Below are 13,809 nucleotides of genomic sequence, written 5' to 3'. Positions count from 1 at the left end.
ACAGGTTTTCACATTGCTGATTCACTCACTCCACTCCGTCACTTGGAGGCCACTTCCTCAGAGTGACCTTCCCTTGACAACCTAGTTAAAATTACCTTGCAAGTCCACTCTGCTTCCAGGTCACTCATTAGTCTTTAAATATTTTTATTTTTCCTGCTTTAGCTGATGCTACCGAAACTTTTTATCAACATCTCTTTGTTTACTTACCTACTCTCTCACACACTGACATGGTGATTTCAAGACAGTAGGAACGTTAGCTCGCTTGTTCATTTTTGTATCTTTATTTTCATTTATGTGTTTACTTTTGAGACAAAGTCTCACTGTGTCACCCAGGCTGGAATGCAGTGGCGCGATCTCAGCTCACTGCAACCTCCGCCTCCCAGGTTCAAGCGATTCTCCTACCTCAGCCTCCCAAGTGGCTGAGATTACAGGCCCATGCCACCATCCCCAGCTAATTTTTGGATTTTTGATTGAGATGGGGTTTTGCCACGTTGGGCAGGCTGCTCTCAAACTCCTGGCCTCAAGTGATCTGCCTGCCTCAGCCCCCAAAAGTTTTGCAGGATTATAGGCATGAGCCACTGTGCCTGGTCATCTTTGTTTCTTTATCCTTAGCCTATTGCTTGAAAAGGACCAGGAGTTCAGTGTATTTCTTGAAGTCATGAATAAATAAATACATGAATTAAGGACTGAATAAAATAAAAGCTAACTAGAATTGACTTAAGATCCCCAGCTCAGTTCAGTTACTGTGGCATATTTATGAGTCTGGGCAAACCATTGAAAGCATAAGGAAAGCATAAGCTCTCCCATCCACCAAGCAACCTAAAAGGAAGGGTATCCAGGTAGAATAACAGATGCCAAGTAAGGATGTCAGTGCGAAACCCTCCAGATACAATGGCGAGCCTTAAATAATGCATCAACAGTGTGCGAAACACAAAGACGTTATCATGAGGCCATCAGCACACAAGCAGCTGATGGTGTTCTTGAAAGTCTATATGAAAGTCAAATGGATAAAGGCTGAACAAAAGACATATATTATAAGCTCATCATTTTATATAACACATATGTGTGTATATATGCTACATATATAGAGAGGGAGCTGTGGAATAGATCTGGATGGAGACACAGATATGGATATCTGAGGTTAAAGATTTCTCTCAGCAGAGTATATTTAATGATTTTTATCGTCCTCTCAACCGCATTATGTTTATACATCTTAGAATTAACCACTAGTATGAGGACATCATCTACTTGAACAATATTTATAAAACAGTGTGAGTAAAAGTAATACAAGATTTTTATAATTAGAGCTATGCTGTCACAAAGATCAGTCTCAGTTTGAAGTCATCATGGTGTGTATTGAAACAAATTTCTTTAGTAGAATGTAGGTACTATAAATCTCTAGATCTTATTATAATCCATTTTTAAATTTGAAAAACTGGGTTCATTTGTAAAAAAAAACTTGGTAATTTTTTTTTCATTTAAGACTAGTTGAGGCCAGGCACGGTGGCTCAAGTCTCTAATCCCAGCACTTTGGGAGGCCGAGGCGGGTGGATCACGAGGTCAAGAGATGGAGACCATCCTGGTCAACATGGTGAAACCCCGTCTCTACTAAAAATACAAAAAATTAGCTGGGCACGGTGGCGTGTGCCTGTAATCCCAGCTACTGAGGAGGCTGAGGCAGGAGAATTGCCTGAACCCAGGAGGCAGAGGTTGCGGTGAGCTGAGATCGCGCCATTGCACTCCAGCCTGGGTAACAATAGCGAAACTCCATCTCAAAAAAAAGACTAGTTGAAACTATTTCGATATTAAATGGAAAAGCAAATATTTGGGATATCTAAGAATGTCATGAACACTAATCAGATGAGATTTACCTTATCATATCTCAAAAGTTACCAGAATCTAAGATAATGAATCAGTATAGCCTTAAGCTAAATCAGTGGATCAGTGTAACAAAACGTAAACCAGAAATGGATGCAAACATATTTAGAAATTTAAAATATGACAAAAGCAAATCTCAATTCAGTAGGTTTTGTGCACATAGAAATGAAAGGGGGAAAGAAGTAACTCTTATCTTAAATCACACATACACCTTAATTCCACGAATTAAAATTTAAAATACAAAAATAAAAGTTTAAAGTAAGATGTAGAAAACAAATTTAGCTTTAGAATAAATAGCCTACCCAAAGCAATAAATGAAACCCAAATCCATAAAACAAAGACATAATTTTCTATGCAATTAATAAAAACTTAGATGTCATCAGACACCAAAAACAAAGGCAAACGTCAAAAACGGGAACACCGTCTTCAGCACCTTCATACCTAGAGAAACATTAATATTTCCTTACACAGAAGTTTACATGAAATCGATAAGAAAAAGGATTAAAAACCCAACGTACATTATGAAAACAGATGTGAAGAAACAGGACTAGTTAAAAATGGGGGAATGCCCTTGACTGTTTATTAAATAATATGGAGAACTTCTCAGGAAACCATATTTCAACAATGGAGATAACATCATTTTATGAGAGGTACCTTTCTGGGTTGGCCGAGGTGCAGGGATGCACGTCCTTTGCCTGCTGGTTGTGGGAATCTGAAGTAGTACAACTCACTGGAAAGAAATCTAGCAGTTTCTACAAAACCTTAAACAACATGTACCGTTTAATTCAGTGTTACTGCTCTTATGAATCAACATTCCTGTAAGCCAAAATACGTAACACAGAATGTCTCAATGTCTGTCAGAAAGGGAAGCGTTGAATACATAAATGGTTTAATAAATGCTGCAGACTATTACAGTACTTCACTATCAAGAAAGAATACCTGGATATATCATAAGATCTCCGTGTGGTTAAGGGACGGAAGGGAGTGCTGCATAAGGGCACGTCTGGGCCGAAGGTTCATATTTGGGACAATATAGATGATGTTTAGAGCCTTGAGAAAGGACGAGGTTGTCAAAAGAAAGCGTTAGGGCCGTGCCCTAAGCAGAAGAGAAAGCCAGCAGCGGGGGTGGAGGAAAAGCTGCCAGTGAAGTTACAGAAAACCCCCAAGAGCTGCAAAAGAAGAGGTGGTTATCACATCAGAAATGAACAAACATGAGGAATGTCTAGTGTCCATTGGATTTTGCCACATAAAGGTGGTTTAAGTAAAGTGGATTCCCTTGAAGTGGTAAAGGAAAGATGTGGGATGCAGCCATGGAAGAGGAGACGAGGAGTTGAGGGGCGGAGACCATGCGCATGGGCAATCATTTCAAGGTATGAGCTGCAAACAAGGAAATGAGGTGGCGGCCAGAGGGAAGAGAGACCAAGGCGGGACGTTTGCTTATTGGAAGATGGATGTATTGGCCACATATTCACTCTGATGGAAATCGATGCAGGAGAGACAGGGAAGAGCTAAAGCAGGGTACAAACTTGAAGGAGGCAGAAGGAGATAGAATCCCAAGCACACTGGCCTTGGACACATGGGAGGAAATTCAGGACTGCAGATGAGAAGTGCACAAAGAGGAATTCACACACAGACACCTTTGCAGATATGGGGTGGGAGGATAGGAGAATTATAACTGGTGCTGTGTAGCTCCTCTGCCTGGGAGTTAGAAGGAGGGGTCTCTAGGCATGAGCAGTCTTGCCTACCATGGAAACAGGACGAGGGTAGAGGACAGTGTCACCTGCCTGGGAGAGATGTGTGATCTTGACATCGGAATGAAATCAGCCTGCTTTTGCTCTGATGTCCTTTTTCAGGGGTCATCCAGAAGTTCTGGGGCAAGGACAGACACACTGGAAAGGGGGACTCCACCTTGGGTAGGTATTCATTGCTTGAGTGCAACAGAGGGAGGTGAGGACAAGGAGTCAAGTGCATGAACCATGGGGCCTGGAGCAGGCAGAGAGCAGGATGTGGGAGAGCAAGGAGATGGAGGGACCAGCATCTGGGAGCATCAGTGAATTGCAGAACCACTGCAGTGTATCGTAAAACACGTTTAATGTGTGTGATCATTAATACTGAGTGTCAACTTGATGCAAAGTATTGTTCATGGGTGTGTCTGTGAGGGTGTTGTCAAAGAAGATTAACATTTGAGTCAGTGGACTGGGAGAGGCAGACCCACCCTCAGTCTGGGTGGGCACTACCTAATCAGCTGCCACCACAGCTAGGATAAAAGCAGGCAGAGGAACATGGAAGAACCACTGGCTGAGTCTCCACCCCACATCCTTCTCTCGTGCTGGATGCTTCCTGCCCTTGAACATCGAACTCCAAGTTCTTCAGCTTTTGGACTCTTGGACCTTTGATCACAGACTGAAGGCTGCACTGGTGACTTCCCTACTTTTGATGTTTTGGGACTTGGTCTGGCTTCTGTGCTCCTCAACTTGCAGATGGCCTATTGTGGGACATCACCTTGTGATCCTGTGAGTTAATACTCCTTAATAAACTCATCTTTATATATACATTTATCTTATTAGTTCTGTTCCTCTAGAGAATCCCGACTAATACAATATATAAAGTAATAGATTTTTCTGGTACAATTCACTCTTAGTTGTTGTAAATGAATTAGCGGCTCTGGAGAATATTCATTTTAAATAAATTAAACCTTTTTTCTGCTGCAAACAATGCTGCCCCAAACCTGCATGCTTAGAGAAGAGCTGAACCAGGAGAGAAGTAGGCCAGGTGTAGTTATTGCAATGCTTCACCCCCAGAGGCCGGTGAAGGGAACTCTGCAGCCAGACCTCAAGCCTCTGCTCCAGTTTGTTAAGAGTAAAACAAAAGTAGATTTAAGTCTCACATGGCCTTAAAGCTCCGTGAGCCCATTACCCCCTTGAGTTCCATTTATTATTCCTGCTTGCTCCTCAGCTGGCCCTAACCCTAACCCTAAGCCTAAGCCTAAGCCTAAGCCTAACCCTAACCCTAACCTTAACCCTAACCCTAACCCTAACCCTAACCTCTCAACAGGCATGGGGCTCAGAGACTGGCTCTCACTGCAGATCCATCTAAAGCTACTTCTCAGCTACCGAGATACATGAAACCTCCATACTTTTAGTTGTGGCATTCCTAAACTTTCCTGCTACATCTTGCTTCCACAGTAAATTTTTTCAGATACTTTTGAACACTTTATAAGATACATGGACCATCGCAAACTAGGTCGGTCCCTATGGAATCAGAAAGGGATATGGGCAGTGACATGGACTGGAGCAATTTTTTTCTTTGGATATTCTAACATCACCTTACAGTTTTCCTTTTCTGATTGTAAAAGTAAAACATGTCCATTGTTGACAATTTTGAAACTATGGAAGAATTTATAAAAGTAACTGATAATATAATACCATAAACTGAAGACCAGGCACAATGGCTCACACCTGTAATCCCAGCACTTTGGGCGGCCAAGGCAGGCAGATTACTTAAGGCAAGGAGTATGAGACCAGCCTGGTCAACATGATGAAACCCCATCTCTACCGAAAGTTAGCTGTGCGTGGTGGTTCATGCCTGAAATCCCAGCTCCCCAGGAGGCTGACGCAGGAGAATCTTTTCAACCTAGGAGACAGAGATTGCAGTGAGCCGAGATCACACCACTGCCCTCCAGCCTGGGTGACAGAGTGAGACTCTGTCTCAAAAAAATTTTTTTTAAATGTTAAAAGCAATTTTTTTTTTACAAAGTAATGGATTATACCATAAACTGGAGCTAACAACTGTTAGATTAAGTTTCAGCCTTGAAGTGTATAATTTTTCAACCTGAAATGATGAGCATTTTCCCAGGTGACTAAAACCTTCTTGAGAGCATTACTTATTGGTCACCCAACATCGCACCCGAAGGCTTCCTCTGATTCCCTAGGACCACACCTGATGCTAATATTGCACATTTCAGAAGATCCTGCTCCTGACCTGGAATTCATCCACTTCCTGCATTGCTGCCTGGCTTGGAAACAGACATGCTATGGTGACAAATCCGGCTCAGAATGAAAGACAGGTATGTGGCAGAAATGGTTAAGATAGGGGATTGAGGTAGGAGATTGAGGACGTGTGAAGAGGAATGGAGTGTGACAATGTTGGGCTAATGAACCTTGCCAGCGGACCAGCCCAATATGGGGACTACAAGTTGGGAAAATTTTATGCATCGGGAACAACCATTAAACCACGAATTATGACCTTATCAGTGGACTCTTATGATATTATGAAGGCATTTACTTTTTATTTTTTAATTTATTTTGAGAGGAAGTTTCACTCTTTTCACCCAGGCTGGAAATGCAATGGTGCCATCTTGGTTCACTGCAACCTCTGCCTCCCGGTTCAAGTGATTCTCCTACCTCAATCTCCTGAGTAGCTGGGATTGCAGGTGCCCACCACCATACCCAGCAAATTTTCATATTTTTAGTAGAGATGGGGTTTCACCATGTTGGCCAGGCTGGTCTTGAAGTCCTGACCTCCGGCTTCTCAAAGTGTTGGGATTACAGGCGAGAGCCACCATGCCCGTCCTTGATCTATATTTTGTTCATCCTTCCAAGATACACCTCAGGATGTATTCTTTTCATAAAACACCCTTCACTAGTTAAGCACACAATGCAATGTAATTTCTGAATTCCTTTAGCACATCACATCATTTCTCCAGTAAAGTTAGCATTTAATAACATTCATGCTTCCTTTCCATTTCACAGACTGCCACACTCAAAGCTTAGAAACTAGTCAGATCTTTAGTAAGTAGTTGCTAATTACTTTCAGAAATGCATCAGGAATGTTTAAATTCATTAATTTTAGATTTCATCTCTTATACTAGCATGCTAAAAGAAATATCACACAGGCTCCCATTGACATGACCAAGTTTCTGAAATGCCTATAATTATCTGAAATTCTACAGTCAAATAATTTGACTAAAACAAAACATAAGGTGGGAAAGGGCAACCTCATATTGTGTTTGGTGACCAACTGCTCCCTGAATCTCTCACATCCATGTCACTGTCCCTTTGTGCTTCCGCCTGTGCTCCATGGCTGCCCTCCGCCAGGTGTGTTCACTGTGCCTCAGAAGCACCCAGGTTCCTTGTAGGAACGATGCAGGGTTTTTCCTCTGCAGAGGCACAGAAAGAAAAATAATGACATTCTGCTAGTGCAGTAAAACATGAGAGGCAACACAAAAACCAGTCAGAGTATTGTCCTATGTCTGTTTCTCCAAGAAAATAACCCCAAGATTTAAGAGATTAAAACAGAAGACTATTCTCAAAATTCTTAAATATGCTGCATGCCTCTAATTTATATTAATTAAAGAGCTAATCTACAAACTTACAAGACGACCAGTGAATTCTTTTGGGAATGAAAATTGTTCTGCAACATGAAAGCATGACATTTTTGGCAATGCTCAACAGTAAAGCATTTTTATTTCCATGAATCATAGTTTGAATTCCTGTATACATTCTCTACCAAAAATAAGAGAAAAGTAAATATTTCTCCTTCTCAATTATCATTCTTTTCAGTCTCCTTTAGTGCAAAGCTCAAGATTCATTCAACACATGTGTTTTCTTAACATGCTACTTAAATTTAACAGTGTCATGTCCTTTGGCAGCAAAACCTTCAGCCTCAAAGAAAATCATTTTCTACAAATGTCATTTGTGACTTTAAGCTCATGACATATATGAACAGAAGTTTTCAGAAGTGCTACAGGGGACAAAAATGCATATCCAGCAAGCCATTTTTCTATAAATATGTCTTCCTCTTCATTATTACCATTCAGAGTTGGTTTAGATGAAGCTATTCTCTAGCTCAGAAAATTCTGCCAACATTTCAGACACTAAAGAAACCCTGGATAAGCCCAGTAGAGAAGCTGGTGACCAAGTAAACTTCACATTTGAACATCAGTGGAGAGCATTTGGTACAGAGTCCCTGGGGTCCCTGAGCACCGCAAGGTGAATGGTAGAAGGACAAAAGTTTACAGTCAAGGATAACCGTAAAGATCAAGCTTACACAAAGCATTCATTAAATAGACGCTTAAGCAGTAAAACATGAGACTAAAATACTAGCTAAATAACGCTGGCCATATATTAATAAACTTAAGTTTTCAGGTACTCTATTAATATGTGCTGATGAACAAAAATTTGCTTTTACAATTTCTTTCCATGTGTTGCTAGTTTTTTTTCCCCATTGCTGTGTCTATGAATCATTTTTTTTTAAAGCTAAAGTTTTAAAGATCTCTATGCTATTATCATTTGGATCACACTGGAATTATCTCACAGTCTGAAATTAAAAGGAAATATTTCCAACCTGTAAAATATTCTTCTAAGTCACCAGTCTATGTCACTCATCTGAAGGTGGTACACCAGGAGACCTGCCTTAATTTTGGCATCTGCACAAAATAATACTTCAACAAGACAAATAACCACACGAACAAAACGTCAAGCTTACTTACAGCACTTGATAAAATGATAGTGAGACATCTTTCCATGTCAGACAGGAATCTTGCTACGGGTTCCAACATTCTCTTCTGTCACAACTGTCGTTCCCAGGAAATGCATTACTTAAAGCCCTTACTCAGGTAGCAGTTTACCTCAGGATGCACTATTGCACAGAGGCTCTGTTCCATGATCCTGCAAAGAGCTTCAAACTCATCCTCATTCAGCAGCTGGAGTTAAGATAAGCCTCTCCCCGGTGGGTCTTGAGGCACCACTGCTGCACGTGCTATTGTAGCACCCTTGATTGACACAGTCCCGAGTGCCACAATCCCGGGAATAGTCAGTTCTAATTGGTGTTCACATGCAGTCACATTCTGCCGCACGGAGGTGTGCTGCAGTGCGGCTCTCCCGGTCCTGCCTGTTAATGGCTTTTCAATAGCTTTCAAATGGCAGCAAACTAAGCTGATGAGTGGGCTGGAGAGAAGCCACGGATCGAGGGATCCTAAATCTTCTTCCTGCGCATTGTCCATGAGCCACATATGACCAGATTCCTAGCTGGTAGTAAAGCAGATTATTTTTAGTTGCCACCAGTTGCTGTGTGTGAATAGGAAATTGATAGCGAGAGCTTAAAATAGCCACCTCTTAGAATCAGAGATCTTTGATCTGTCCCTAGTAATGAAAAAACTGCATTATATTTCAGAACACATCTTTCTGCTTTTCTGTGCAGAATGTAAAACTTAAATTATCCACAAGAAGCCTCTGGTTTGCATAGCTTTAAAATTTAGGATTCTCCTACCTCTGCAGACTGCAATGAATTTAACTGTACAACCCATTTGGATGAAGTAAGTCTGACTGAATTGGAATCAGAAAGAAATATATGGTCTGCTAGGCTTTATTGTTATAAAAATGAATAGCATACTCATAGTGCAGTAACCATGATAGCAAACACAAAGGTCCTATCTTAAGTTATTTACAAATTCAAAGTGATACTTTTTTTATGCAAATTGATACATTTTTAGGATGATCTTCTCCAAAGACAAGTTGACACAGCCTAGAATTTATGGTAAACATGAACAGTATGCCAAGCACACACATCTTTCTATGGTACTAACACAATTTTGTATTACCTTACTGAACAAAACTAGGATCAGTGCTACTATTAAATTAGAAGATGATTAAATTCAAATCTATATAACAAAGGATCATGACTATTAAATTTTCACTGAATAATACTCTAACCATTTTAGTAGTGTAATATAGAGTAAATTAATGGTTTCACTCAGAACAGCATGAGTTCAAATACAGGTTCTACCATTTACCCGAGTATCAATGTAAACATGTTATTTAACCTGCTAAAGCCTCACTTTCCTCATCTATGTATGTGAAATATAATTCCTAATCCTTATTCTGAAGGTTACAAATAATGTACATAAAATTTCCAGTTTCTCTTGTTTGTGTTCAATGAAAAGTTGTCATTGACATTGACAAGGAAAAGATACTTAGTTATGTGACTAATGATGGTTATGGACACTGTGACTTGTTTGTTTCTAAAAATTAGAATGAGGAATTTGCTGCCCTTATCAGGAATGCCGTTCCTCATTTATTCATTGATTCCACAATTAATTATTGAGAGTCACTGTCATACAAGTCATGATTTTGGGTGCTTTTCAGAAATAAAATAGTCTAAAACAGAACATTTATATACCAGGAATCCAAAATGTATTTTTAAAAGGTTTCTTGGAGGTTTTGTAATGTTTCAATAAAACCGTAAGGGACAACTATGCCTGTTTTCAACACAGGAAGTAAGGCTCTCTCCTCTTTAAATCAATACAAATCTTTATATGTGCATAAAATAATTGTGAGTTTCTAAACATTACCTAACGTCTCTTTGAGTAAGGTTGTATCTATTTAGATGTCCCTACCCAGCCTTTTAATACAATGCCAGATAAACAGTTTGTTGCCTACATACCTTCTAAATGTCTTGATTTTCTGCAAATTGCATGCCTCTGCATATATACAAACAAAGCAAACATCTTAAGACAATTGAGTTTCATGATGCCATTCATTAAACTGTGAAAAAGCCTCACAGTCAGAGGCATGTTGTGCACTTGACAAAGAAAATACATTATTAAAAATATAACTGATTTGAGCCCTACATTTTTTAAGTAACTTAAGTTATTTCTTATAAGAACTCTAACCAAGGTACCCTGTGAGAATTAACATCTCATCTCCAGGGGCTTATTATCAGATGTGTTTATTTCTCATCTACTCATTTATTCCATAAACATTTGGCAACTCTTTGTGCTACAAGAGAAACATGACTCCATCCCTGACCTCAAAGTGCTTATCGTCCGATGAAAGAGAGACAACCAAGATAGCACGGTGTGGCGTGCTAGAAATTGTTAAGACCGGAAATGTGGACCTCTAAAACAGCAAGGGGCAACGTCTAATCCACTTCAAGGAGTTGAAGGAGGATACACTGAGAAATGTATTCACAGATTTATTAAACTACTTAGAATCTGCTTCCGATGTATTAAGTGTATCTACATATAATTTCTCCAGATTAAGAAGCCCTTTTACCTTTTAGTCTTTGAAACCACATACTCGTTCTAAAAGTGGGAGAACTTTGTTTAAACCTATTTATATATTTCATCACTATAAAATAAAGATTCTTTTCTAATGCAGGTGTTAATATGAGGAAAAATAACTTTGGCTCCATTAACTTTACTTCCTTCATAATTTTTAAATGGCAATTTAAAGTTGATTAAAATTTCCTGATATATGTCTATCCCTGAGAAACTCAAGGATTGTCAGAGCAATTATTCCAAGACTCCTTAAATCATACACACACACACACACACACGCACACACACGTACATGGTTTTAAATAAAATCAGGAATGCTGATTCCTCATTTATTCATTGATTCCACAATTAATTATTGAGAGTCACTGTCATACAAGTCATGATTTTGATACATATATACATGTATATGTGTGTGTGTGTGTGTGTATATATATATATATATTTTTTTTTAGATAGAGTTTCACTGTCACCCAGGCTGGAGTGCAATGATGTGATCTTAGCTCACTGCAACTCTCTACCTCCCAGGTTCAAGCGATTCTCCTGCTTCAGTCACCCAGGGAGCTGAGACTACAGGCACCTGCCACACCCAGCTAATTTTTGTAGATTTAGTAGAGGCAGGGTTTTACCATGTTGGGCAGGCTGGTCTCAAACTTCTGACCTCAGATGATCCACTCACCTTGGCCTACCAAATTTCTGGGATTACAGGCGTGAGCCATGGCACCCAGCTGAATCTTATTCTATTTTAAATAAGATTTTTTAAAAATGGTATCAGAAGTTTTCTTTAAGGCTTTAAATATAATATCAGAGTTGATGATAGCAGCAAAAAATGACCACAGCTAAATTAGATATATTATTAGCAATTTGTCTATTTTGTAGAATGTGGTCATTAAGTACAAAATTAAATCCATGTACTTGAAAGCAGGTATTGTTTTTCATTTCCAGAAAATTTACAAACAAATGAAGCACAATTATTTATTTTTCAGAATTATTACAATGAACTATTTTTCTTTCCAAATACAAACATTTAAAATATTTCAAATGCATTTTTGAATAATCAAGAAACTCCTTTTTCTCTTTTATATACCATATAGCTGCTCATTATTTGCACTACTTCTAATATGAACACATGATTTTTTTCTTTTAAATGTTAGCATTATTATACACCAGATTTTTTCAAATAAGGCTAAATTATTTCCCAGCCAAAAAAAAAAAAAAATTGCAAAGATTCTAATGAGAGACTAGCATTTAAAAATCACTTAGTAGATATCTTTTAAAATGACACAGCTCCAAAAAGCCCCTAGGTGAAATACTACTTCATGTTTTCATTTAAAACCATATTTGGGGCCGGGCGCAGTGGCTCAAGCCTGTAATCCCAGCTCTTTGGGAGGCCGCGGCGGGTGGATCACGAGGTCAACAGATCGAGACCATCCTGGTCAACATGGTGAAACCCCGTCTCTACGAAAATTACAAAAAATTAGCTGGGCACAGTGGCACGTGCCTGTAATCCCAGCTACTCAGGAGGCTGAGGCAGGAGAATTACCTGAACCCAGGAGGCGGAGATGGTGGTGAGCCGAGATCGCACCATTGCACTCCAGCCTGGTTAACGAGAGCGAAACTCCGTCTCAAAAAAAATATATATATATTTGGACAATGTATGACCTGCAGATTCCTAATGCCAGTCTACTGACAGATAATTTCTGATCTAATAGTTTCTGTAATGTCATGCTTTACTAAGTGAAGGAATTAAAACTCAAGTTTGCAAACATCACCAATTTAGGTAAGGTATGTTTTATTAGTAGGTTATAACAAAAATTCTAAGTGAAGATAAAAATCACATACAACAGTTTTCTATAATGCAAATTTAAGCTGTGTGATGGGAGCATCACTGCCTCTGCCCTGGGAATAGGTTGAGGCTTATAAATATTAGCCCTTGAAGTAAATCACACACATTTAGAGACCCTGAGCCACAAGTGTCTCACACACAGTGGCTGAGAGCTTAATTTATAATATGCTCCATCACAAATATTGACTGCTTCTGGGTGAATTGAGTCAACACCTCTCCGGTGAATATACTTCTGATGAAATAATTTAGAGCCCCTTGAGGCTGAAGGCTACAGGGAAGAAAATATCCAAGTTGTTAAAAAATAAGGCTTAAATACACTCAGTTATTGCTATAGAATCAGCCTCTGGTCAATCCCAGGTGCCTCAGGACCAGGATCGAGCCTACCTTGAATGACTGATCATATCCTTGACTCTCTGACCAAGTCCCTGTTCTCAGTCTACTGATTGTTGAGGTTGATCTTGATCTTGGTCTGCCTATGAAACCCCTAGCTCTTGGATTCAGGACTCCACAGGGCTGTGTACTCACTTCAGCTTCACATAGTCTCACATTTCTCCAACCAGAACAAATGGACATTCAAGTTAGATGTGGCCTATTGTGGGGTAAACAAGAGGGAATTTACAATACAGAATTGCATGGTTGGAAACAAAGTAGGGGTTAATAGGAACTGCCTTCTTCATGTCAGAGGGCAGTGAGGACTAACCCAGGTAGGCACTGCTTTAGTGACTAAAAGTGAATTTCTCACATAAGGGATAGGAAATATCCCCGATCATTCAAATACTTTCATAGAATAGTGATGTAGAAAAGAAATGCAATTTAAAAAATTTCACAAAGACTTAAAATTACTGCCTATAATACAATATAGATTAATATAACAGCAAATACATGCATGTGCATTGATACGAATATATGAAGATGCACACACACACATGCACACACACATACACACAAGCTGTATGGGATGTTCTCACTGCTCCCTAAGGGCATTTGGCCATTCACTTTCTTTGGTGATTTTTTTTTCCTTTAATCAAAA

At 39.4% G+C, this 13,809-nt stretch overlaps 1 protein-coding gene across 7 annotated transcripts in view; it reads right to left on the bottom strand.

The window, feature by feature from the left end:
• Positions 1-13,809, bottom strand: part of MYO16 (myosin XVI) — a 773,187-nt gene that overhangs the window by 577,290 nt on the left and 182,088 nt on the right. Inside the window, exon 1 of one of the 7 annotated variants that reach the window (XM_035293902.3) lies at positions 8,369-8,802. The exons of the other annotated variants lie outside the window; for them this stretch is intronic. Within the exon in view, the coding sequence (XP_035149793.2) occupies positions 8,369-8,396 (28 nt within the window). The 5' untranslated portion in view covers positions 8,397-8,802. Of the gene's footprint in view, positions 1-8,368; positions 8,803-13,809 lie in introns of those variants that run through there. 7 annotated transcript variants of the gene reach the window in all.

Source organism: Callithrix jacchus, chromosome 1, assembly GCF_049354715.1.
Source record: "Callithrix jacchus isolate 240 chromosome 1, calJac240_pri, whole genome shotgun sequence".
Classification (NCBI taxonomy): domain Eukaryota; kingdom Metazoa; phylum Chordata; class Mammalia; order Primates; family Cebidae; genus Callithrix; species Callithrix jacchus.
The sequence above is the reverse complement of the archived record's forward strand: the minus strand, read 5'-3'. Positions and strand labels throughout refer to the sequence as shown.